Source organism: Ahaetulla prasina, chromosome 4, assembly GCF_028640845.1.
Source record: "Ahaetulla prasina isolate Xishuangbanna chromosome 4, ASM2864084v1, whole genome shotgun sequence".
In the NCBI taxonomy this organism is placed as follows: Eukaryota; Metazoa; Chordata; class Lepidosauria; order Squamata; family Colubridae; genus Ahaetulla; species Ahaetulla prasina.
In genome coordinates this window covers 33,115,824-33,143,081 of record NC_080542.1, presented here as the reverse complement: position 1 = coordinate 33,143,081, position 27,258 = coordinate 33,115,824, and the positions used below count along the sequence as shown (strand labels likewise).

At 41.5% G+C, this 27,258-nt stretch overlaps 1 protein-coding gene across 2 annotated transcripts in view; it reads right to left on the bottom strand.

Moving 5' to 3' along the window:
* Positions 1-27,258, bottom strand: part of PRR12 (proline rich 12) — a 33,860-nt gene that overhangs the window by 2,816 nt on the left and 3,786 nt on the right. For both annotated transcript variants that reach the window (XM_058179772.1, XM_058179773.1), the window contains exons 2-13: positions 21,776-21,888; positions 20,642-20,803; positions 16,170-19,657; positions 11,845-12,445; positions 10,403-10,752; positions 9,459-9,575; positions 8,872-9,005; positions 7,870-8,330; positions 6,270-6,395; positions 5,086-5,183; positions 2,514-2,642; positions 5-100 (exon numbers count right to left, since the gene is read on the bottom strand). In XM_058179772.1, the coding sequence (XP_058035755.1) occupies positions 5-100; positions 2,514-2,642; positions 5,086-5,183; positions 6,270-6,395; positions 7,870-8,330; positions 8,872-9,005; positions 9,459-9,575; positions 10,403-10,752; positions 11,845-12,445; positions 16,170-19,657; positions 20,642-20,803; positions 21,776-21,888 (5,875 nt within the window). The remainder of the gene's footprint in view (positions 1-4; positions 101-2,513; positions 2,643-5,085; positions 5,184-6,269; positions 6,396-7,869; positions 8,331-8,871; positions 9,006-9,458; positions 9,576-10,402; positions 10,753-11,844; positions 12,446-16,169; positions 19,658-20,641; positions 20,804-21,775; positions 21,889-27,258) is intronic.

The window sequence follows — 27,258 nt, the reverse complement described above, 5'->3', positions numbered from 1 at the left end:
TTACCTCATCTTTACAACGCAGAAAGGTGTGGTATTTGTAGTGGTGAAGGGAATGGTACAGAGTATAGAAAAAGGACTTCTCCACTTCCACACTGAATTCCTGTCAGCAATAAGGACAAAGAGTGAAGGGAAGCCACTATGTTACATTTATCAGCAACTTTATATTAGCCATGAACTTCTGTATCTCATATTCAATACTTTGTCTCAATGGTTAATTTTTTAAAAAATGTAGGAAGTTTTTACCTGCCCTCATCTTCTCTTTACAGCCTTTATTAAACTAACAAAGTTAAAATCCTTTGATGCCTGTTCCACAGACCTTTCCCATCTCAATACCTGGAACTTTGATAGGGCAAATCAATGGGCCTGGTCTTTCTATGAAGGAGAACGAAGCCACAGAATCAGATCTTCAATGGACAATGCTATTTCAGAATGCCAGATACAGAGGTATGGATGAAAATGCCGTTGTAAAGTCAATTTTACAAAGTTTCAACTTTTCCCTATCTACCCTGCCCCCACCTCTGCCCTTTCACTTGCCCTGCATTCTTCCATCCTGCCACCCCACACTATCCTCAGCTGGCCTCAACCTTCCTCCTTCCACAGCTAACAAGGCATGCCCAAGCCTCATGGTGTTGTGGCAGCCTCTTCAAGGACCATCAGCAGCATTGTCTGGGTGCGTCTCAGCAACAGTGGAAGAAGAAGACAGTGAAGGTCAGTTGGCGCCAGCGGGGAGCAGCAAGGGTAGCAGTGGCAATGGCTTGCAGGTCAGTCAAGAGGACAGTGATAGAAAGGAGATAGGCAGACGCAGGATGCTGGAGTGGAGATTAATGCAACACAGTGCAAAAGAGAGGCGTCTCAAAAGTATAGACAGAACATGGTGAAATAGACTGGCTCCAAGTTGGTAAAGGAATTCGACAAGATTGCATACTCTCCCCTTATTTGTTTAACCTTTATGCTGAGTATATATTAAAGGAATTCACAGTAGATGAGCATTGTTTTAAAGTTGGAGAAAGAAATGTCAATAACTTGCACTAGGCTAAGGACATTACCTTGTTAGCCTAAGTGCAAAGGATCTGCAAATCCCAACGTGAATAGTAAAAAAGAACAGTAAAAGAAATGGGATTAAAATTAAATATAAAGAAGATGAATTTAATGACAAGTAGATCAATCAGCCTCAGAACTGACAATAAAAATATCAAAATGGTGGATAGCTTTTGCCTTTTAGGATTAATCATTGACAGTAAAGAATAAAGCAATCAAGAAATACAACACAGTCTAGTACTTGGTAGACCACCAATGAAGGTCTTGGAAAAAATACTCAAATGCAGCAGTGACTTATTAAAGAACAGAATTGGGCAAGACATGTGGAAGCAAAAGTTGGTCTTTAAAAAAAATTGTGTAGGAAGAATATTGATACTTTTGAACTTTAGTGTTGGAAAAGACTCCTGAGAATATGGTGGGCAGCCAAGAAAGCAAACTGATGGAATCAACCCTGATTTCTCACTCAAATGACCAAACTCAAATTATTCTACTTCAGATACATGTGAAGAACCAGCATTCTGGAAAAAGCTCAAATGCTGGGAAAAGTGGAATGAAAGAAAAGGATGGAATGAAAGAGAAGAAAAGGACGACCAGCACCAAAGTAGATGGAATCAGTTACAGTGATGACGAGTGCATTATTGGGAGACTAAAAAGAACAATTTAGGGATCTTCATCATGGTGGAGATCTATATATGCAGTCATTAGGAGCTGAAAATAATTTGATGACATATAATCAATCAGTTGTTAAACAAGTTTAATTTAGTAAAAAAAGACTCTATTTCCTCATGTCTTTAGTCCCAACTTTCAATCAAGTTTTCAGTTAAGATGAAGAACTGAGACCCTTGCAATTATCTAGGGAAATGATTTACTGCAGGAATTAGGTGTGGGATGAAGTTAATTTTTAATTATTCTCTTAGGGGCTTTTGATATCACGGACTCTCTGATGGGATTGGGCCTCAGACAAGATTGTATTCAGTAGTTCCAGCCTTCCTTCTTAGGACAAGCTCAGGAAACAGTGCTTGGAATAGTAATCAGCGCTTATACCGCAGCCATGTGATAATGTTCCATTTCCCCCACAAACTGCTAGAAGAGTTAATATCTTTTTGGAATGAAGCACTTTCAGAATGTTTTCTTGTTTCTTGGTATTCAAGCACCAGAAAAATAGTTGATTCCTTAAATTCAATAGACGGCAGGTGAAGCTAAACAAGATGGTGTCAAATACAGTTATGTCTGGTTGGTGTCCTTCTTGTGTGGACCACCACAAAAAGCTGACAGTAATCACTCCTCAGTCATGAAATTCTCATTAATGCCCTATGGATATATTTTTCACTCTTGCAATTTGTGAGTGTAAAGAAGATGAGTGGGAGCACAACTTTTCTTACACTGAGCTCTCTGATGGAAAAGAGAGATAAAAGTAATCAATGCAAATGAGTATGTTTACCAGAGCCTGCCATCATCTTCTCCGCAACACTTACCTGCGGTTTGGATACATTCTTCTTGAGTTTGTTGAGAGTCTTGCGGTTGTAAGGTTCACCACCCGGGCGCAACTTAACTGTGGTATCACATGTCTCGGCATGGAGTTGGGGGAACATGTGGAGTGCCTCCTGAATGGGGAAGAAAATAAATGTATGAGAAGAAGAAGCATCTTCACAATCTCCAGATGTCGGGTCATTTATTTCCATTTTCTGTTGTTACAAAAACCCCCAAGATTTTAGACGAATCCTATAATTAAATATATATAGAAATGGGGGCATCCTCAAATAATAGAGCTGGGGACAGCCATTAAAAAGACTTCAGAGACAACAGATTAGAGGTAAAGGGAGAATTACCACTCTATATTTGATGTAGGACTTTCTTTGAAACAGACAAGAGTATCATTATTAAACAGAATGCTCATTTACTAGAAAAATTGAACTATAAGCTATTTAAGCAGCCACACATAGTATAAGATACTGAAAATAATTTAATGCTCTTAGTCCAATATGCACTGAATGTCCATAGCCTGCGCAAAGTGACACCAAAGAAACCTGTTTTTTATTTGTTTTCTTGTTTCACAAACTGTTTTAAGCAGAATGGGGAGAAATGGCTTTTCTTAGTCAGCTCAGAATAGGATGCTTCATGTTAAAAAAATAGAAAAAGGACCCTTTAGTTTTACTTGTCTGTTCATTCCAACAAGGCATACAGGTAGCTCTCATTTAACAACCACAATTGGGATTGCCAATTTGACTGCTAAGCAATGCGGTTGCTAAGTGAAACCTATGATTATGAGATTATTTTAGCTTTGCTTTGCTTTACAAAGGTCATAAATGTGATGATTGGTTGTAAAGTTTCACAACTGTCCGGAACTGCAGCAGTTGCTAAATGAGGACCACAAGTAAAAATCACCCTCCCAATATGAAACATGCAAAGTTAAAGATGACTTTCACTATTTATTTATTTATTTTGTCACAACAATATATGTAACTATCATACAGAAAGGTTATATAGTATATAAAGGTATAGAAGAAAAGAAAAACAATAGGACAGGAACGGTAGGCACGTTTGTGCGCTTATGCACGCCCCTTATGGTCCTCTTAGGAATGGGGTGAGGTCAATAGTAGAAAGTTTTTGGTTAAAGCTTTTAGGATTATGGGAAGAGACCACAGAGTCAGGTAAAGTATTCCAAGCACTGATGATTCTGTTACAGAAGTCATGTTTTCTGCAATCTAGATTGAAGCAGTTGACATTAAGTTTAAATTTATTGGTTGCTCTTGTATTATTGCAATTAAAGCTGAAGTAGTCTTTGACAGGAAGGACATTACAATAGATGATTCTATGAGTTAAACATAGGTCTTGTCGAAGGCGACAGAGTTCCAAGTTTTCCAAGCCCAGGATTTCAAGTCTAGTGGGATAAGGTATTTTGTTGTTTACAAAGGAATGGAGAACTCTTCTTGTAAAATATTTCTGGACACGTTCAATTGTATTGATGTCAGAGATATGATGTGGGTTCCAAACAGGTGAGCTGTATTCTAGAATTGGTCTAGCAAATGTTTTATATGCTCTGGTTAGTAGTGTAGTGTTTTTGGAAAAGAAGCTACGCAAGATTAGGTTTACAACTCTTAGAGCCTTTTTTGCTATGTATTTGCAGTGGGCTTTAGCACTTAGATAATTTGACATGAAAACTCCAAGGTCTTTAACGGGATGGGGGTCATCTGTAAGGTAATGTCCACCAAGCAAGTACTTAGTGTTTGGGTTCTTTTTTCCTATATGTAAGACTGAGCATTTGCTGGTTGAGATTTGGAGTTGCCAACTTTTAGACCAAGTGGTTAGATGATCAAGGCCTTTTTGAATGATAACTATGTATTGTTAATACACACCAAAAAGATGGATTAATCAATCTCTCCTGTTCATGATGAAATCTTGTAATAATCTCTATGACCAAAAGTACACTTTAAATAAAAAATATTAAAGAACTGGGCAGCAAAGTATAACATCAACAGATCTTCAAAACAAAATACACCTGCTCCCTAATATGGCTAAAATTCATGAGGTAAATTTCAGTACTGAGATTTTTGTAAAATAGGATCACTGAAATTTTGTGCAATGAAGGAATTAAGCAGGATTTCATTCCCATTTCTTTAAAAAAAATGCCAATGTAAATTTCTGGCATACCTGCAACATATATGATTGAGTACTATCAATCCCTCTTGAAAAAGCTGCCAATACATGAACTGAAGGTCCCACTGCAGAGCCATTTAGATAGCTAGCCCAACTGAAATGTCCAAGACAGTTTTGAGTCTCACTTTAAGCATGGTTTTCATAATTATATATAGAACAGGATTCAACAGTCCATCTGGCCTGCTAGTCAAGGGCTTGGATTCTTAACCTTCCTGAATATGTTACAAACGTTTTGGTCTTCAAGACCTCTCTCTCTCCCCATTGTTGTTGTGAAGGCAAATGAGAAGGAAATACGTGAACCAAATCTTGGCAATATACTTAAAATAAATACCCTTTTTTCAAAAATAATTATTTGGGGAACAGTACAGTTTACTTGCCCTCTTTTCGTACCTGTAGCGATGGATTCAGGGACACTCTCTTCAGCACCTTTTTCTTATGATCATTCAAAATCCCATCGATTTTCCTCATGGGCGGGAGATAAAGTTCATCTGGGATAGGATTGTCAAAACAGATGGCAAAGGTCACAAAAGAAGTAAAAGAGCATCCAGGATGGGCAGGGACAGGAAACCTGCAATGCAGGACATGGGCAGCCAGTGTCCTGCACTAAGGAAACCAGCTGCAATGGACTGAGTTCTAGACAAGCAAGTGAAAGGAAGATAACAAGATTTCAAATGCCACTTTTTTTTTTTTTTTTGAAGAGGTTGGAATTTTTCAGGCAGGACCAGACTTTTTAAAACGCTACATGTTATGAATAAGCACTTGCTTAAGGACTACTCTAGACCTAAGAAAACAATTCAGAGGAGAAGCACTTTTGGGGAGGAGGGGAATTTATTATTAGACTTCGGCAGGCAAAACCGGAGCACTGTTAAAACTCATTCCTGATTCCACTGGAGAAGCATAAAAATTTGCATATGCAAAGCAAGGAACGAACACCAGAGAGCTTTTTGAACCATGGTTGAACCCAAAGCTCTTGACATCTGTCAAAAACATCTGCCAATTACAAGTAGTTTTCTTTATTATTTACTTTTCTATTTAGTTTTACACATTATTTCATTTCTCATTTTAAAGGCTGTGGGGTTACAAAATTTGAGAACCCCTCCTCCAACCAGCTCTTCATATCTTTGTGTAATACAAATGACTGCCAGAAAGGAGTATAATGAAACATTTAGTGGTGTTCCCTAGTCACAACCGACCAAAGCTGGGGAGTTATACGGCATTTTGCAAATCAGGCATCTTAAAAAGAATGTGGAGATGTTTATATATATATTCGTATATATATACATATTAAAAAAGCCAGTATATTTCTAATTCTTACAATGGCAAGCTAGAACAAGATTGTATATATTCAGCCAATTCTGGCCCCAGGAATTTCATAAGCAAGAATAGTTAGGGAACAAAAAAGCTTTTATATTTCCAGAAAGCTAACCACAATCAAGAGAAAAAAAATACCACAGTAAACGCAGCAAAGTGAAGGGCTACGTGGTTCCTAAAGAATGGCTTGTGAAAACAAAAGCCAGTGGCATTTCAAGCCAGCCTTTGAGCCCATCTAAGCACCTCTACACAAGAATGCGCACCGTTTGTATCTTCAAGAGCTTGGATCATGTCTGGATCAAGGGCAGTGCTGACCAGCATTTCCACATAACTGCGGTACATTTCCTTCATGGCTCGTGTATTGAGAATGCGGCCTGTGGGCACACGCTCTAAATGGGAAATAGAGCATTATTTTATTATGGTAGACATCTGTAGCCCTGCTTTTCAAATAGATTCAAAATAGGGTAGCAAGCAAACAAATGGAGAATACTCTAAGATTATATTAACTAGTTTTTCTCAAGCATGACAACTTTAAAATGTGTTGACTTTAACTCCCAGAATTCCCCAGCCAACATCCTGGTTGGGGAATTCTGGGAGTGGAGTGGACGTCTGCCTATATTAAGGCTGCCAAGACTGAGAAGCACTGGATTATACAGTGCATATAGTACAACCAAAAATAGGAGGAGGAAAGAGAAAAGTCATTATCTCCTTGATTCCTTTAGAGCAGGGATCTCCAACCTTGGCAACTTTCAGACTTGTGGACTTCAACTCCCAGAATTCCTCAGCCAGCAAAGCTGGCTGAGGAATTCTGGGAGTTGAAGTCCACAAGTCTGAAAGTTGCCAAGGTTGGAGATCCCTGCTTTAGAGCAGCGATGGTTAACCTTTTTAGTGCTGAATGCCCAAATCATGCGTGTGCATGTGCCTGAACCCCCAAAATGCAATGAGAGTGCACCCCCACATGCGCCTTGTTTTGGACCTCGAAAGCCTCCTGCACCAACCTGCACGCCCCCGTGCATGCATGTATGTGTTCCCCACATGCCCCCCCCCTGTGCATGCGCAGCACAGACCCAAAGACCAGCTAGCCAGCAGGAGGTGCACATACATGCATGGTGGTGCTGTACTGGGGCAATGGCTGGCATGCCTGCAGAGGGGGCTCTGTGTGCCACTTGTGGTACGTGTGCCATATGTTTGCCATCACCGCTCTAGAGGTTCCTAGAGGTTCCTCACCTCTGTAGACAGGATTAACTCTAATCCTAACCCTTCTTTCTACTCCCTATTATCAGCCTTCCATAATTTCTCTCAGTCTGACTTTTATGTTTAAGATCCCTTTCTCAGTGAACCAGTGGCCTTTCAAAAATGGCTGTAACACCACTCCCAGGATTCTTTTCTTTTCTTCTCATGGAACGGGAACTTCTGGATCTAATTCGGACCATATGGAAGGCTTCAAATTCTCCATCCTTATAAGTTCACGGTTTCTCCTTGATCTCGTTCACACACACATGGCAATGAGCCACGGTATACTTTAGCTATGATCTGTTCAATGAATTGAACTGGATTCAGACAACACATCAAGCTACCATGAAACACATAACAGTGTAATGCAGTGTTTCTCAGCCCTGGTAACTTGTGTGAACTTGAACTCCCAACCAACATCTGGAGTTCCTATCCATACAACTTAAAAGTTGCCAAGGTTGAGGAACTCTGGTGGTATGTGTGATGCTTGCCTTTGGATCAGTAGCTTTGCCGCATTTTTTTGTCTTCCAGGCTTCAGAGATTCTTGGCAGTTCATTTCTTAACTGCCTGTTGTGACGCTCATCAAACTGGTGGAACTTCTCCCATCCCCTCCCCTCCCCTTCTACTCACCCTCCTCACTCTGCTGGTCAGGGCTGGAATCTGAGTCTGAAGAAGATGCTGCTTCCTTGAGCCATTTTTTTCTCTTCTTGGGGGGTGGTTCAGCTTTCACCTTGGCCGGCTTCACAGACTTGGGTTTAGAAGCTCCACCAGCTGGGGTAGCTTTTGTCAGCACGGGCGCAGAAGGTTCTACTTTTTCTACTCTGGGAGGCTTTTCTGCCTTGGCCAATTTCTCTGCTTTGGTGGGCTTTTCAGACTTCTCCACCTTGGGGGCCTTTTCTGGTTTAGGCCCTTTCTCCATTTTGGGAGGCTTTTCTGTTTTGTCCATCTTTTCAGCAGCCTTGGGGAGCTTCTCAGCCTTGATGGGCTTTTCAGGTTTCTCAATTCTCTCCAGGACTTCCAGCTTCTCGGGTTTTTCAACTTTGGGTGTCACTGGAACCTTGGGGGTAGAAGCCTTGGGCTGGCTTTGTCTCCTGCACCAGAAAAACAGAGCATTGACTTGAGAGGTCAAATTTATTGCAGCAGGAGAGTTTGGGGGCAAAGAAAAAGTGTAAATCAGGGAAACAGTAGGGCCCTGGGAAACTTTATATCAAGCGTAACCAAAGTTCAGGCAGCCTAATCTAATTCACTGTTCAAGATGGATCAAAGGCGATGGTGGGTGTTCCAAGGGAAAAGATCCCCAGAAAAGCATGAACCAGTAAGGGAAGTAAAGGCACCCTGTCCCACCCTCTTTAACTTTACCAGCCACTCTAACCAGAACAGAAAAAAAGAGAGGCTGAGCCCTTCTGCCCCCTAAGCTGGAAGAGGGAAAAGGAAGCCAATCACCTTCATGTGCAAGGTGAAGTAACAGAATTGAAAAACAGAGAATTAAAAAAATCAGAAAAGTTTATTGTATGGAAGTCACCTAGTTAAAATACACACACACACACACACACACACACACACACACACACACAGAGTTCCTCAGCTGGAACTGGACTTCCCTTATATGTGTTCACCTTCCTAATTCTTTACCTGACAGCTTGCAGAGGCCGGTGCCAGGGTTTCTTGGAACAGACACGGACATAATCTTTCTTGTTGATATTCTCCAAGAATTTAACATAGAGTCGTTGGTAACGGTTCTTGGCATCACCAAAATAGCCCAGATACTGAGGGACGAAGCAGGAAAATAAAGAATTGAATAAAGAAAAGAAAGGGGAGGGGCGACCATCCCACTTGTAACTTTTCTTCTGGAAGTAACGAGGGAACAAGTGGAACTGGAATTGAAGTCCTTTACCCAACACAATAATAGATCAAGCTAATTGCTCAACTTGACTATCCCAAGAAGAAAACTGGTTGGGTGGGGGGAACAGTTATTCTTTTATCAACAGGCCAAAAAAACAGAAGTACTTCTGCATTTGGCTTGACCCTGTGCTACCATCATGGCAGAAGCATACTGAGAAAGGGAGGGGGAAGCAAAAGAAAGAATGAGAACAGGGCTTAAAGCTTGACTTTAATTTACTGATTTCGTATATTATCATGTTGGTGAGATTCTCTCATCTCTGAAGCTCTGGCTTCCCTGAGATATGTTGCTACTTAAGTAGATGGGAGTAGAAACTCACATTGCTGGTTGCACAGAACTGGCGCTGCCCATCCTTGATTTCAGGTGTAAACTTCTGAAGCAAAGCTTTCTGTACTCGCCAGATTGGAGGTGGTTCCCGGCCAGTCTGAAGTGCAAGCTACAAAAGGACAAAGGAGTAGTTACAAGGATGTCAAGTATTAAACAGCTAATAAGCTCAACTACTGTCTTCTAGCCAATATTCCGGAGCAGAAGAGAATTGCATGAAACAAAGAGCTCCCAGAGTTACTGCATTTCTTCACAATTTATTCTTCTGTATGAGGCTATTCGTGATGAGCTAACCCGATTCGTCATACGTCCACAGATAGGGAAGATATAATAGTTGTCATCAACCACCCAGCACCATTTTAAAAGCAAAGTAACTTTGGGGAGTTACAAGTAATTTTGGGGAAATAAATGGACTTTTTAAGTTGCATCTAGAACTAAGCTATATATAAGACCCAGTGAACTTAATTATGATAATTTTTTGTTCCTGATCTTAATGGGAAAGAAGTGCAATTAAATTGAGTTTCATTTCCAAGTACTAACATTTACAACTGCCCCATTTTAATTACACACTTTTCTCTCCTTCAAATATTTTCTGCAGTTTTCTTTTGTTTAGAATTTCAAACTTATAAATGTTGAGAAATTGTTTTCTTAAATCATTTTTGTGCTGCGACACTAAACTTAGTGTTTGAGTTTGAAAAACCCAGTTTGCAAAACAAACAAACAAACCCAAAACTCTCAACTAGCATGCTCCAAGTATTCTGAATTACAATTCCCACAATCCTTTGCACAAACTTCAGCTAGCAACAGAGGAAATCAAAAATACGCAGAGGGCATCCAGCCATCCAGTTCTGCTTAAGAGTACAGTACTTTTCAATTTTAATATTGGAAGTGTTTCTTTAATGTACATGCCCATGCCAGTGCTCAAGATTCATTACATACCCTGAGAGCCTGAACATCCTCAACACGTATGACAAACTCATCCCGCTCTCTGAAGATCCCCTCCCCACCACTCTCCACCTCCTCTTCATCTGTCTCCCCACAAATGGCTGCTGTCTCCTGCTTCTTAGCAAGATGAAGAGGCCGTGTGTCCTCAGGGTCTTCGGGTTCAGGAGATTCCTGTGGTGGTAGTGGTGGTAGTGGTGGTGGTGGTGGTGGTAGCTCTTCAAGCACTGGGGGAGGCTCCTTGAGTGAGGGGGCTGGGGAGATGGGTGGAGGTGGTTGCTCTTGTTGGACATCTGCCTCCACTGAAGGAGTAGGACTAGGGACCTTCACTTCCACTGGAGGCACATCTGCAAGAGGAAATAAAGTAGAGAACAGGAAGGGATCATCCAGCAAGGAAATTCATACTTTGGCTCTGAAACCCCTTTGCATCTGAGGAGATATTCTTTTGATTACTGTTTACCAACACACACTTTAGAGGGCTTAGAATGAAAGAACCAGCCTCTTGATAATATCACATATTATCATATCACATTTATATTACTATGCCTTTGACTTTTCAGGCTGCTTTTAATTCATTTAATTTTTAATTTGCTCAGGTGTTTAGTTAGATTTTAACCATGCTGCCAGGTGCAATTAAATATAGGTGCTTCTCACGTGTAACACTAAGTGAGGAATTCTCACCTAATCTAATAAATAAGCTGCAAATTAGTGCACTCAGTTTATTTTCTCCAGTTCTGTTCCTCACTTTAAGCTAATGAATAAGCAAATTATATAGACCAGTTTTATATGCCTTGGATAAATTTAAATAAGTTATAATTCATAAACCAGCCGCAAACTGTACTGCAAAATAGGTTTATGAACTCCAGCTTATTTAGGAGCATTTCACCATAACCCCAGGTAGACCTTCAAGGAAATTAATCCTGCTTGTATTTACTTGTTTACATAATGAGAAGACTAAGCAGGAGTAAACAGGCTGAATGCATTACAGTAGCATGCCATCCAGTTCAGATTTGTTTAATTAGATTGTCATTATGTCCATCTACGGTACATGTTTGTGTGTGTATCTATTTGGCATGGATAATTTTTTCTTTCTTTTTTAATGTTGTATTTATCTTTGTTTTATCTTTGTAATTTTTTTCTTTTTTGGAGTTTGTATTTAACTTTCTAAATAAAATAAAAAATTATTAAAAAAATATTGTTGTGAGTTGCCTAGACTGCATGAGAATAGGCAGCCGTATTAGTCCTATGAGTACATAAAATAAAATAAATTTCTGCACAAGATGCCGTAGTGACTGTACAATGTCAACTAAACCCTAGAAACGTTGCCAACATTGCTAAAAGGACATATCACATCATAAACACTATCATGTAATGATAAAAGACAGAAGTCACAAAAAGTAAGGGATACCATGATCCGAATGTGTGGCGCAGGCACTCACCACTGGGTTCTCCATCTTTACGGTCAGTAGGATCATAGAGCGCTGAGATGGCTGAGGAGATGCTTTTCTGGAGGTCTTGGTTCTTGCTAACAGAATCTTCCTCATCTGATGAGAATGAGGGCAATGTCTCCAGGTTACGTTTCAGCTCCTCATCAAGCCGTTTGCAGGGGCTGGTACAACTCATGACAAGCCCAGCTGCATCTCCTTCAGGTCCATCCAAACCACCAGATAGCATTGGTGGTGCCATGCCAAAGGGAGGCGGGGGCTGGGAGGACGTAGCCGATGGCGGGTGAGACATCTTGGATGGACTGCCTGCAGAAGAGACCACAGGTACTGCTGAACTGGAGGCCCCAACTGCTGCTGCTGTGGAGATGGCGGTGGAAGGCAGCGTCTGACGCTTGCCTGACTTCAGGAAGTCCAGGAAGGAGGCCATGAACCCTGACTTCATCTCAGGCTGCTTCTCTTCCACCTCCTTGATCTTCTGTTTGATCTTCTCTCTCGTTTGGTTGCTATCCAAGTTGCTTTCTTGGGTGGGCTGGTGAGATGGGGTGGGAGCTTCCAATTGAGATCCCTCCAAACCTTTGGGGACTGGCAGTTTGATCTGGGGAAGAAGGGACAGGAATTGAGGTAAGGAAAAAGCAATTTCCTGCCCTAGTGGTCCTATTTGATGCCCTAGTGATCTTGTCTTAAGGGCCCTTTTTTCTTTAATTTTTTTCTCACTATCGCCAGCTTTCCTGTGGGCCTTCAATCAAATCCAGATACATGCAAATGAAGTGCACTATACACATACCTATTTTTTTTATTTAGTTTCCAAAATTGTAAGTTTTTATAAGAATTTGGGTATTTATTTTTTCCAGGCAACTGGGTGGTAGGTGGAAAGAGCCTAAGGGCAGGATAGCATTGCTTGTGTGTTAAAGGACTAAAGCAAAACAATGGAGCCCTTTGGGCATTATCAACAACCTGCATTTAATCATGTTGGGTTCAACTTCTCTTTTGTCCTTTCTCTAGACGTGCCGGTTGAGGAATTATGGGAGTTGAAAGTTGCCAAGTTTGAAAAACCTCTGAGACTAGGCTACAGTTAGCATTGTTTCATTTTGTGAAGGTAGTCCGTGACTTACAACAGTTCATATAGTGACTGTTGAAACTTACAATGGCATTGAAAAAAGTGACTTGTTACCGTTCTTCACATAACCACTACAATATCGCCATGGTCATGTGATCAAAATTTGAATGCTTGGCAACTGACTCATATTTATGATGGTTGCAGTGTCCCTGTGTCATGTGATCACCTTTTTAACCTTCTGCTAAACAAAGTCCGAAGCCAGATTCACTTAATAACTGTGTTATTAATTTAACAGCTGCAGTGATTCACTTAACAATGGTGGTAAGAAAGATTGTAAAATGGGGCAGAACACACTAACTGTCTCACTTAGCGACATAACTTTGGGGGTTAGCTGTGGTTGTAAGTCAAGGATTACCTGTACAAATCTATTCATACACTTCGTTCAACAGCAAGCCACTGTTTCCTTACTATTGCTGAACTGTGGCAGATAGATACATGAGACAGGGCATTTTCTGCTATAGCATTCAGAGACTCTCTTTTTTTTCAATACCCTCTTTTCAGTCAGTGGCCCCAACCCATGTTTATTCACTTCTCCTACTAATTGTTTATTAGGTACTAAAATTGACTTTCCTTTTGATTATTTTCAATATTGCACGCTGCTTTATGGGTGGTTCATAGAAAAGTAGAGGATAAATGTTTTCATAAATAAAACATGAACCCATTACCATTATAATTTTACAGAGAAGCAGAGGCATCTGAGATATAATTCTTTTTTGCACTAAAGCATAGCTAGGGAACCCAGACATTCAGGAATCAAAATAAACTACTGTTTTTTTGGCTGGCTGGCTAACTGACTTTGGGCCAATTACTCTCTCTCAGCCCAAACCACCTCATATGGTTGTTGTTGTGGAAGAAATAAGAGGGGGAAGGAGTATTAAGAATGTTTGCCACATTAAAACTCCCTTTTTATCGACCTTTTAATCCCTTAATTTGGGGTAGAGTCAGGGCATGGACTCGATGGAGTTGAGCATTTACTGGCCGGAGGCCCTTCCTGATGCTATGCAGTGTTCATAGCAGCTATTCTTTCTTTGTGCCCTAGGAGAGAAACATCTGCTGCTACCTAGGATTGAAGTCTCAGCCTTCCGATTGGGAGGCGAGCATCTTCACCACTAGGCTACCATGCCACTCTATGTTTGTCACATTAAGCTACGTATGAATTAATAAAGGAGAAATAAAAAATTCAAATAAATAAACAAACAAACAAACAAACAAATAAATATCTTCAAATTTGCACAGTGTTGATACAAGAAATGAGAGCAATACAATACCAGGAAGAAAAGGCATAAACCAGGAAACTGGCAAGGTTCAAACATCCCAGCTGAGTATGAGCACTTAAAATCATAGACCTAATATTGGAATCCTGGGGCCTCACACAACCTGCCATCTACTTGCCTCCCCAACTCAATGAATCACGTCAAGTCTCTAGCAGGTGTTCTAAGATTGCCATTACAGCTGTGCCTAATGCCCTCAATATCATGTTATCCCATAGCAGTGATCTGTCACAGTGTCTTGATGCTCACTGAAGCACTGCTGCTGCCAACATTAAACCAAGCCGTTGGGTGGGGCGGGGGTGGGAAATTTGTTTCAGAACATAATATAAGTTGGCAAAAGTTATGCTTAAGTCTCCATTAAAAAAAATTTGTGGCAAACTTGTTCAGGGTGCCAATACCCTTAACTCACACTTATCTATCTTTGCAACTATAAGGAGCAGGATGGAAATAAATGAACTTAAATACCAAACAAAATAAATTACTAATTTTCAAACAAACAAATCTTTAGCAGTGCAAATTCATTAAGGCAGCTCTCGACTTATACCAGTTTGTTTAGTGACTGTTTGAAGTTACAACAGCACTGAAAAAAGTGACTTATGAGCATTTTTCACACGACTATTGGAGCATCTCCACAGTCATTTGAGAAAAATTCAGATGCTTGGCAACTGACTTATATTTATGATGGCTGCAGTGCCCCTGTGTCATGTGATCATTCTTTGTGACCTTTTGCCAAACAAAGTCAAGGAGGAGATCAGATTCACTCAGCAACTATAGTTTTACTAACTTAACAACTATAGTGATTCACTTAACAACTGTGGCAAGAAACATCATAAAATGGGACAAAATGCACTTAACAATTGTCTTGCTTAGCAACATAAATTTTGGGTTCAGTTGTGGTCATAAGTTGAGGACTACCTGCATCAGCAAAATGATTATATCCGAGATACATCCTCAACTAAAACATTGCACCTAAACTCTTGTTGTGATTCTTGCCTCCCTTACCCAAAACCCAGCTTTTATGGCAATGGTAGTAAAAATACAGGTATTCCTTGACTTACATTAACCGATCCCATGATTTCCATTCTAAGTCATGACAATTGTAATTCAGGGCATTCACATGACCCAACTTGATTTTACAATTTTGTGGGAAACCCATGTATTCTTATTGCCAAAAATGCTGGAAACTGACAAAACATTGTAAATTGTGGTCGTGTGACTGTGGAACACTGTAACTGGCTGTAAAGGAGAGACAACTGCCAAGCACCTAAAATTCAGGTATGTCACTGGTATGTGAGCGTGTTTGCAGCCATTGGAACTCCAGAACCAGGTCGTATGTAGCTGGGGGAGGAAGCCCATTGTAACTTCCAATGCTCACTAAGCATCTGGTCATAAGTGAGGACTACCTGTACAAACATCAATATGATATCTCTATGAAAACTATCTGTACTGATTCAGTTCCCAAGGAAAAAAAAGTCCTGAGCTATTATAATATCATCATGGTCATGTACGAATAACTCTCCAACTTCAGTGATACATCACCACAGATAACTTCAGAGACCTAAAATATATATCCTTTTTTTAAAATAGGCAGATGCTGTAATCATGCAAGAGAGCATAACCTTTGCTAACACAAGCTTAAATTAAATCCCTATTTTCTCCAAGGACAAAGGCTCAGATACAAGAAATAGGAGAAACTCCAGTTGAGACTCTTCAACACAGAGTTGGTCAGGGGACAGTGCAACAGTAGTTCAGATGGACACAAATGAGCTTCCTACATTCCCTTACCATTCCATTCACCATTGAAATCTCTTTATTAAGCCAATGTTCTATTACTATTCTTTCTACCCTGTATTCTTTCCAAAATTTCCTTTCTTACCCTCAGGCGTTGCTAGCTGACAAGCACATCTCGCCTCCTCAGATTCCCATCTTACCTTGAGTGGTTTGAGGGATTCCAAGCCTGTGCCTGGCTCAACCCCCTCCTCCCCGGCTTTCTTGCCCCTCCCTCTTCCCCGGCCGCGGGGCTTCTTGGTGCCATCATGAGCCACACCGTGGGGAGGTTCAGTCAGGGGGCGGATGCGGGGCCTCCCACGGGGGCGAGGTGGGCCCTCCCGCTTAGGTTTGGTAGGCTTGCGGCCTCGCCGCTTGGGCCCCTCCATGAGACTGCTGTTTGGTGGGCAAAAGTCTATGTCACCCATGGGGCTAAGGCTGGTCCGGTTTGTCCGGCAGCTGGAAATGAGGTCAGGCAGCAGATCAGGCAGGCGGCGGCTATTGAGGCGGATGTCAGCTGGGACATCCTCCTTGTCCTCATCATCTTCAAATTCATACTCCTGGGCATAGTTTTTTTTGGGAGGTTGGAAAGGTGGTTCCCGTTTTTTCAGCAAATGGAAGGAGGAAGTCTTCAGCAATTTCTTGGGCTTGGAAGAACAGAAGATTGGTGAGGTCAGGCCTGACTTGGATTCTGAAACAGGAGCTGTCCCATGTTGGCCAGACTGAATCAGTCCCAGTTGTTCTGTGTTGACTGTAGAAGGCAACTCGTGTTTAACTGACACTGTATCTAACCCCAAGTGCTGCCCATCCCCACTTTCCGATTGACAGTAACTCTGGTAGCCTTGTCCACCAGGCATCATATCGTAGCCTCCCCCTTTCATTCCTTCACCCCTTTCCATGCCCTGTGTGCCATCATCTGGCTTAGGGAACTCATCCCCTGCACAGGGAGGTGGGCCGAACATGTCCTCCATGCCAGGGAAGAAGCTACGGTCTTCATCTTGTAACAAAGAGTCTGGGAAACAGATGGAAGTGAGGGGGACAAACCGTTGCTTGGCTCCTTGAGGACTGGGGCTCTCAAACTGGTCTTTGCCTTCAAGTTGGCCTTGAGGAACTTGCTGAGTGGAGTCGGGGTCCAAAGTGGAATCAGGAAGGAGATGCTGTTGACTCTGCACTGTCCCACCCTGTCCCAGGTGGGATTCCAAGCTCAGCTCAGGCTCTAAGAAGTCCTGGATCTCTTGGGACTGGGAAAGGTTGCCTTGAGGCATTACCTCCATGCCCTCAGACTGCATCCTTTCTGGTTGCAGCTGGCCTTGGAGCTGGGGGGACTGCTGTGGCTCAAGAAGCTGGGCTTCCATGCTCTGAGAACGAACATGGGCCTGATGGAGGTGAGCTTCCAATGCCTGCATCTGAAGCTGCGGTGAGGGCGCTTCAGTCTGATGCATACGCTGAGGTTCCATAAGATGGACATCCAGTGGGGTGCGAACCTTTCCACGAGAGTGCATCTGGCTCTGGGTGTGAGTGAGCACTGACTGGAGCAGTTGGGACTGCTGCTGTTGCTGCTGCTGTTGCTGGGAAAGGGAAAGAGAGGGCAAATCGGGAGGGGAGTCCATCATTAGGGTTGCACCCTGCTGGCCAGCCATTAATCCGTGGGACTCCATGCCTCCATGCTGGGAGGCATGCTCAGGAGTCTTCTGCAGATAAGAATGGGCCTGAGATATTTCCTTACTGCTTGAATCCATGTGGCCACTCTGGAGGTGCTGCTCCACTGACTTCTTTATGTCTTGCCCATAAGAGTCTATAGAGCCAGCTTGATGGCTGTAATGGACCACAGAGGTGGCCAAAGACTCTGGAGTGGAACGGGTGTGGGAGTACTCTTTGGACCTCTCTTTCTTTTTGTCCTTTAAACTTTGCAAGGACATCTCCAGGCCTTGGTTGTCCAGATTAGAGTTGGTCCGAATCACACTCTGCAAGTGGTAACGCTCTTCAGTCTTGCTCAATTCGTAGCCCATCCCTTTCCCTGACCTCTCCTCACACTCTACCATGCCTTCTGTTGGCACCCTTGGTGGGCTCTGTGACTGCAGCAAGTGTTGGATTAAAAACTCTTCATCTTCAGTTCTCTCAGATGATAGCAGGTCCGAGTCTGCCTTGGCTTTATTGTAAGAGGATGCTCTCTCCAACCCACCTTGGGAACCCTGGTAACTTTGTGTGTGAGCTGTCTGCATGAATGAAGGAGACAGCACAGAAGTGAGATATTTCTGTGTCTGGCCAGGCGATGCCACACTCTGGGGCCGGTTTGTGGTAGGTGACTGGAGAGGCCGGATGATTTGGGAAGGACTTGAATCTGGAAGGTTCTGCCCATGGGAGTAGCCGATAGACTGGCTGTGCCCTGGCATAGCTGGAGAATGGCCAGTGCTATAACTCAACGATGGGCTAGCTGTGGGCATCCCTTGAGAATGAGCTGGTACATAGCTTGGTGTCTGGCTGACAGAAACATGGGGCTCAGTCTGAACACTGTACCCAACAGATGATAAGCCTTGTAGCTGCTCAGGAGAGTAAGTCTGATTTTGACATGTCTGCAGTCCTTGTCCTCCTTGCCCAGCTTGGCCCTGCTGGGCTTGTCCACTGCTGGAATAACTCTGAGCTTTACTCACACTTGTGAGGTCCTGGGCTTGATTGCTGCTGAAGCCTTGTGAGGCTTGGCTGACTGAAGAGAGATTTTGTGGCTGACTGACAGAGTAACTCTGTGTTTGGCTCATGGAAAGGAGACTCTGAGGCTGACCAGGTGAATAGGCCTGTGACTGGCTTGCAATGACAGAGCTGGGCTTGGGTGTGGATGAACTGTAGTTGCTTTGGCACTTGGGCGTGGCTGTAGAACGGGGTGGTTGGCGGGAAGCCGAGTAACTCTTGGATTTTGAAGAAGAGGTGGTACCAGAATAGCCTGGAGACTGAATAATGGGACGGTAGCTTTGAGAGGGCTCTTGCCGCGTGGCCTGGGAGGTCTTCTGCTGCTGAGAGCCTTCACTGCTGGCGGGAGACTGATCGCCAAGGGGACTGCAGGAAAGACTGGAGCGGTGGGGCATCTGCTGGTAGCTACCCCCGCAGCTTAGATAATGCTGAAGAGAATGGGCAGCGGGCAGCTGTGGCTGGGCACTGGAAGGTCTCTGGTAATGTTTGATCACACTATCTTGCCGGGGGATGGCCCGCTCAATGGAAGAGGCAGGGGAACTGGAGAAGACTGAGGTGTTGTAAAGCTGGGATGTCTGGTCAGATGGCCCCAGCGAGGATGACAAAAGATTGAACTGGGAGGGGAGGTGGCGGGAAGCTGATTCTTGAGCACTACGATACGCTGAGCTCTGAGAGGGCAAGCCCGTACCCAATACCGCACTGCCCAGTCTGTCAAAACTGAGGGATGAAGGAACACTAGGCTGAGAGGATTTGATGTGAAGTAGAGGATCATGGGGGGACAGTAGGCCATTGGATGTTGGGCTGAAAGTAGCATCCTGGAGTGTCAGGGATGATGTGACTGGGAAGCTGCGCCCGCTGAAAGAGGCTGGATGCTGGTATGCAGAGAGCGCTGATGAGGAAGGGAAGGTGCCAGAACCTGGGAGGGCCCCTGAGATAAAGAGCTCAGCGGGCGCTGGAGTGTGCATGGCTGTAAAGAAAAAAAAAACCAGAATATTTGTTCAGATGCTTTGATATGATGTACCAAATTAAAAGCTTTGGTCACAAGGGTGATCTCAAACTCACAGTACTTACTGGACATTACTACTAAGACTGAACAATAATGATGAAGCATAACACATTTAATCTAACCACAAGTTAACTAATTAAACTGTTTTGTTCCACATGTTACAATCAAAGAAATAATCATGTTATGGCTTAAGGTAGTAATCAGTTTTACAACATAGGAAAATGATGGCTGAATGCCTATAACATGCTGAATCACAAGCTACCTAATCCCATTTTAGCCTTGCCTAGCATTCTGTGAAATTCACCCACCGCATGCCAAAGAGTTGATAAAGCATATTTACTAATGTCATGTCATTATAAACATGTTCTCTCATCCCCAAGTCTAATGTCTAGCTAGGACAATTATGATCAGGCCATATCTTAGTGACAAAGCACAACTTTTCAAGCAGAAGATTCTAAATTTAATTCTGAGCAATGTCCATTAAACTAGGGAGGAGAGGATGCTGGTCTAAGACCCTGGAAGCTTGTAGCCAGCTCAATAAGGCTAGTTTAGTAATAGACAATCAGAGGCCTTCCAATTACTTTGGAGTTCAAGTTCTACAAAACTTCTCACTGCTATACTACCTGGTAATAAGAAAACCCAATCATAAAGAGGGAAACAGATTACCCTTCCAAGCTGGGTGGATCGAGAATCTGACTTAATGCCTGGGTTTGCCCAACATATTTAAATAAGTGAATTAAAGACCCAGCTGATGAATTTCACCATGCTAAGGTGAGCTTTAGATTTTTAGCAAGTTATATGAACCCAGTCTTTGATTATTTGATTATTTGATATCTGTCATAAAGATATATAAGGCTTCCTATAAAAAAATTGCCCAACTCTGCCACCAAAGAAAAGGCATCCACAGTTCCTTCTGTGATGCTGACAGAACTCCAGAAACATTACCTGTTTGCCAGGATGGAGTGCGGAACTGGGACAGCAGGGAGGAAGCAGAAGGGCCTGGTTGTGGGGCTCGCGACTCTAGAGCTGAAATGAGGTTCATGACAGAGGCATCGGGGGTGGCACTGCTGGCATGATGGAGCCCAGTCTCGAATAAGCCAGAAAGACCTAAGAAGGAAATGAAAAAAGAAGAAATAAAGGATGTGATTCTTAATCAGTGAAAAGGAGATGATAGATACAGCAAAAGAAAACAGGAAGAGGTTCATCATAGGGGACAGGCAAGGGAGCCTACAAGCTGACAAGCATTATGCCTGTCAGAGGAACCACAGAGAGACAAGACAAACATTAGACATCAAAAGGCACAGCAACTATAGAGTACTTGTTTTAATGCAGAAGGGAGGGTTGCAATCAGTCAAAAGCCAGGCACATACAGACAGAAGGGGAAAAATGAGAAACTATTGACCTAATAAACATCTGGTAAAGAAGAGAGAAGAGTCAGGCAAGCTGAATTGAAGAACGTATGAGGAACTGGGGGAACCTGGGGCTGTGTGACAGAAAAACCAAGCTGGCATCTTAGAGAAGCTGAGGAACTTAGGACCAAAGGTTCTCTATCTGAGCAGTATGTATCTTTTCACATCTTAAACATGGGGTACAGTTTTGGTTAATCAAAACCAGCTGCTGGAGCAGTTTGAATCTGAGCATTTCATTCAAAGATACATCAGTTGGAAAGAGAATTAAACAGCAGAAAATAGAAATGCCAAAAAAAAAAAAAGGCCCCTCGGTGGAGAACAGAAAAATTAAAGCATGAAAGAAAGGAATTAACCTTCCTTAATTTTCCCTATGACGCTGTTCTGGTTGACAGTCCAACCTATGTTCTGGTTAAGAAAAGATAGGTTAAGCATATTTAAAATATTAACTTGATATCATGGTAACACAGAGATTACTCTTGGAATAAAAAAGAGATAGAGAAGGCAAAATAAATAAAATGAAGCTGAAATGAAAGCAAAATAACATCAGTGAATCCAGATCTGCATAGAGGGAACATAAGAAAAAGTGAGCAGGAGAGAGGAGGAAGAAAAGACATAGTTAAAAACATTTATTGTTAAGGCTTCAAGGGAAATGGCAAGACAGCCACCATACCTGCTGGGTGATGGTTTGTGGCATAGCCCTGCAGAGGATGGGGAGTGGCATATGCTTGACGGTGTAAAATATCTGTGTCTGGATGTGAGCTTCGGGATCCGCCATACACCAAGCTGAATGAGAAAAACAAGGTTTCAGATATGGCAAGAGAGCTGGGATCTTGTAATGTGTGCCACATTCAATATCTCAATGGAATACACTAAAAGTGTTCCTTCAAAGATCAGCAAAAGCAGGCTTATTTTCCTGCAGATCTGTGAAATGAACCAAGAGGAAACAAGGGGAACAAGGAGAGGCAATCATTCGGGAAATATTGATTTTGAGTGTAAAGGAGTACCTGGAACTTGTCTACTTCTAAAGTTCAGATTCTCTGTTCATCTATGTTCTCTTTATACCTTAAGCAATTGTAAGCATCACTCCGTAAGTGTAACTATGGCTTATCAATACCTTTCATTTTCAAGATGAATAAAATCATGATTTTGACCAAGACAGACTGCAGATGGTTATTATTGGGAAATCAGAAATGCATAAATGTATGATGCAACTTTCTTTCCCTGTTTTTGATGCTCAGAGCAAAAACTTGTCCTAGACAGCTTCTTTGCCTCCATATGAGGAATTCACATATGCAGGAAAGAAGACAGGAATGTGTAATAAACAATGGTGCATGATGGGAAATATGGTTCCCAGGCCTTGGTTTCCCAATGCCTCGGAATCTGAGCTCTATAATTCCTCCTCCTATTCCCCTTGTGCAGGGAGACCCAGTTGCCTAGCCCAGCAGCCAAACATACTGACAGAAGAACATCCTGAAGCTTACTCCATTTCCAAGCACCAGGCACCCCCAATTTTTTTTTAACTGCAATGCAATCAGCAAAGATCTGCTTTGACTTTTGTACATAACCTGCCATTCTACCAGTCAAATAGTCCCCTGAATAAACTTCCCAAATATTTCCCCCATTTTGTGTTATTAAAATAAAAGACACAAACTTAATTCCTAAATCAATTATGCAGCCCATTGATAGAAAATGGTACATCCAGATCTTGTATTCTCCTTCTTACATTAAAATACATGTATCTGATTTTCAGTTTCTAAGAAGTTCCATAGCCTGATCCTGAAAACCCTAGCACACCACGTATGGAAACATATACATACCTGTCCCAAAATCTGTGGTACAAACTGATAAGTCTACTCAAATATGTGCCCCACTGAGTTCAGTGCTCTGTCTGCGTATGCAAATATATTAGCCTTCTCCAACCTGATGCCCTCTATTATGGGCTGAGAAGACAATTTCCAGAATTTCCAACTATAATTCATTTCTCAAGTTAGGGAAGGCTAGAACAGAGGACCGCACTTGCAGTCAAGCCATGTCGATAGCATTTTTTATAAAACACGATCAGATGATTTTATATGGGCCTCTCTATTTAAATGTATTTCTTTAAAACAGGAGATCATTCCCTACTCCCCAGCTCTTAAAAAATATTTATATAGAAAGTTTCAATTCTACACATCAGGCTATGCTCTTTTCTTCTAGACTCCCTTTGGGACCTATCTGTGTATATAATTATATGCAGTGCCACCACTCCCATCCTTCCAGCACCAAACCAACCAGACACCGTTACTTATTCTCTGTGTGTTGAGGCATGTGCCACAATTATGCACGTGCCATGCAAGAAGAAATGCAGGAAGAGCCCTGGGACCGGAGAAGCAGCATGGGGTGGTGCACCTCTCTGTAAAGAGGAACAGAGGCAGGCATGACTTGCAGATGACTTGCTAAAAGTAAGCGCGCCTGCCTCAGGAATGCAACTACCTGCAGGAAATTAAAAACACAAAAAATAAAAACCAAAAGCTTGCACAGAGCAGAGAAAGTTATAACAGCAGAATGAGTGCTGATGGCGGCCAACTGAATAAGCCACTCTCTGAACGCAGGTTGCTGCCTGTAATGTCACTGTGGTGAGACAGTGGACTGCACACAGAAAACTGGAAAGGGACATTCTGCAAAGGGTTACAGTAAACAGGAAATAAAGATATATTTTCATTCATACAGTGAGATATCAGTTCCTTCCTTGCTACAATGCACTAGATCAATATTGGAATGTAAGGCAGAAGGAGAAAGAATGGAGTAAGAGATGGTTGGAATATAAGAGATGGGCATATCATCTTGGCATCCACTGGAAAACTTTCTATTCCCCATTATTTCTCAAAAGGAAAAACCTAAGTTAACGAAGAGACAAAGCAAACACCTGAACATTTGGTAGCAAAACAGCAAACAATGCAGATGCTTGTTTCAATACCTGACATTCCATTACCAACTATTGTAGCGTATTCTGTATCCAGATGTGTACTGAAGGAAAAATGGGGTTTTATTTCAATTTCTTTGTATTATAATTTTAATATCTTAAATGATTCTGCAATTGTTATATTTACTTTCACAGACATCTCTGATGAAATAGATCACAATTGTTCCTGATCATAGAGTGAGAAAAAACGTCCATTTTTTAAAACAGCTTCAAAACACTGCAATCCAGACTTCTGAATCAAATCTCTTCCTGTTGTGACCTGGCTATGATTCCTGCCATCTTTTGCATCTTTTATACAGTACTTAATGTCCTCACTGGTTGGAGATGATGGGAGCTGTAATTCAACACATCTGTAGTAAACCAAATTGGGGAAAAATTGCCCTAAGCTTTGGATCCTACACAGAGAGAAGAGATTCACGCTAGCAAACCGCAGAGTTTTTAAACCAGAATGTGGTTCACACATAATCTTAAGAAATACATCATAGATTGCAAACCACAAAACGTATTATCACACAACGCAAGTAGCCATACTAAGTTAAATCCAAACAAATTATATTCTAGTTTAATTGTGAAATCAGATTCTTCTCCTACCCCACAGGAGCGAGCATAAGGACACTCTGAATTAACACCAGCTTTTAACTCTCAGTGTAACTTGGAGATGAAAATGACAGGCACAGCTTACTACCAAGGTGGAGAGGCCTATACATTTTAACATATCATACTAAACATATCTAAGCGCTATGTCCCTAAAAAATCATTACTGTATTCCAAACTAAGAAACTATTAATGCAATTGAGTGCTTCTTCTATGCTGATTCAAGAGCATATTAATATGAAAAAGTGAACAGAATAGTAACTGTTAACCAGAATTACATATTCTAATCCTGGAATTTCTTTTTAAAAAAATCAAGCCACTTGAGGATAACATTTTCTACCCCTTGCTAGAGTACCTTGGCCTAAAACGATAACTTGGCTTCTTCCACTCTTGAAAAAAATCTTTCTGTTATATTTGCTTTCAACATATGAATGGTGACCACTAAGGGTTTAAAAGATGTGGGCATTCAAACAAAGAGTAGTTTTTGAAGGCATGCAATCATGTAATGTCCATGTCTCTGCCTACTCTGTTACTTATTTTCTTGTATTTGTTAATAAATAAATAAATAAATAAATAAATAAATAAATAAATAATAATAATAATAATCAGTTCCTGTAAAATTGTGCATCCACAAAAAATAGCAGCAATATGCAAGTAATATAAAAGAAATAATTTTTGCAATTTCCTCCCAAGTTCTGGAAAAAAATAAAACACAGGAAAGTAGGAATGGAGGAAGAAAAATATCATGGAAACATTCCAGGAGTTAAGCAAAATATTTTATGAGGCTTATTCAAATAATTTTTGATGTCATGAGGACTAGGAACAAATGCACAATCAATTCTGAAAGAAATATGCTTTCTGTATTCTGTTGGCTATGGACAGTCATACTATTTCCCTTGATGCAACAGTCTGCATAAATGAATGCATAAAGTTCTAACAATTGCTAATAGAATAAAGCCTATGCCAAATTACACAGGATTCAAAGCACTACCAATAAGCAGATCACAGATGCAAGAAGCAGATGGAATAAGGATTGCAAGCTATAGAGCAATGGGTGAATGCAGGAAAAAAAATGCATGTATCGCAAAGTACAACTGCTGTACAAAGTATTATCTGGCAAACAAGGCAGCCAACCAACGAGATTTCCAGCCTTTCAACATGCAAAGTTATAAGCCAGTAGTGCTTAGGTTTTAATCCAGTCACTTGGGCTGCCATGCAAGCATGATAATTCATAGTGGATGCAGAACACAGCAATGTAGGGGCCTTACTGATATGAAGACATGCATCAGTTCCTAATAAAATTCCAGCAGTTAATGACAATGACTTGAGAATCAAAGCCTGGGAAGCAATTGAATGACTTGTCTAGCTCGCTATCGTTTCTCTTTATTTTTTTAAACAATTCACAGTATATAAAACATGCAAAATACATGCAAATCTGTATTATTTATACTAATTATTTTTGAGTCAATATTTGAGTAATCTCAATGTTTTTTTAAAAATATTTTTAAAAATAATTAGAAAAATCCCAGCAACAGACCAACCAGTACAATCTTAGATAGAATACGTGACTCATTAGAACATAGTAGCAGAAAGATCTAACTATATTATGTATGCATAGTGATATCATAATATACTATGATTTTTAAGGGAAGAAATATTTACTTTTGGGGATCCGACATCTATATACACGCTGGTAGAGCATGCATGCTGACATCAATAACTCTATATCCTAAGAATTTTCAGGAAATTTGGGAAGGAAAGCATGACCCCTTAAAGGCCAAACAAAAGATGGGGGGGAAAAAACATAAGACCTGAATGAGAATGAGAACCAAGCTAAACTGAGGAGGCAGTTAATTTTTTTTAAAAAATAAGATACTTTAATGATAGTCTTCTCACATCAGTTTTCAAATTAAAATTGCTAACACCTGCTCCATTGTTAACTCTGATGCTTAAGACCTTCCGTATTCACACCAAAAAATGGTGTTCATAAAATAAAGGGGAGGAAAACATTCTTATTTTCTCTAAGGCTCTGGGTATTCAAATTAGTAAATTTTAGCGCATGGCGTGAACACAAATGTTGTAGACTAGGGCTGTCAAACTCTTGGCCTATGGGCTGGATGCGTCATGTGCTGGCCACACCCACACCTGGTTTAGCGAAGGGGAAAAAAGTCCCGATACATCACGTGACATTGCTGTGACGACTTGAGTTTGACACCCGTTGTAGACTAATGACACATATTTCCAAGGCTACCTAAAACACTTCCGTTGACCTAACCATAGAACCAACTTACCTTTTTACTCAGAAGTACAGAGAAAAAGATCAGTCCTCAAAGCTCCCTGAACACTGTGCCCTTTGACCTAACTGCGACTTTAGACTGACGAGGCCTTGCTGTATGGAAGCAGAAGAGGAGCAAAGACTTGTCAAAATATATATTATGCACATGCTCTGTTGTACCTTTTTACATAAAACTCGCTATACAGTCAATAGAGGGCACTGCATCCAACATACACCTCTATTCTCAAAAGTAAGAAAGCCTTCTCGATCAAATTCAAGAAAATCACCCACTCCACCCCTTTTGAAGGCAGCCAGCGAAGAG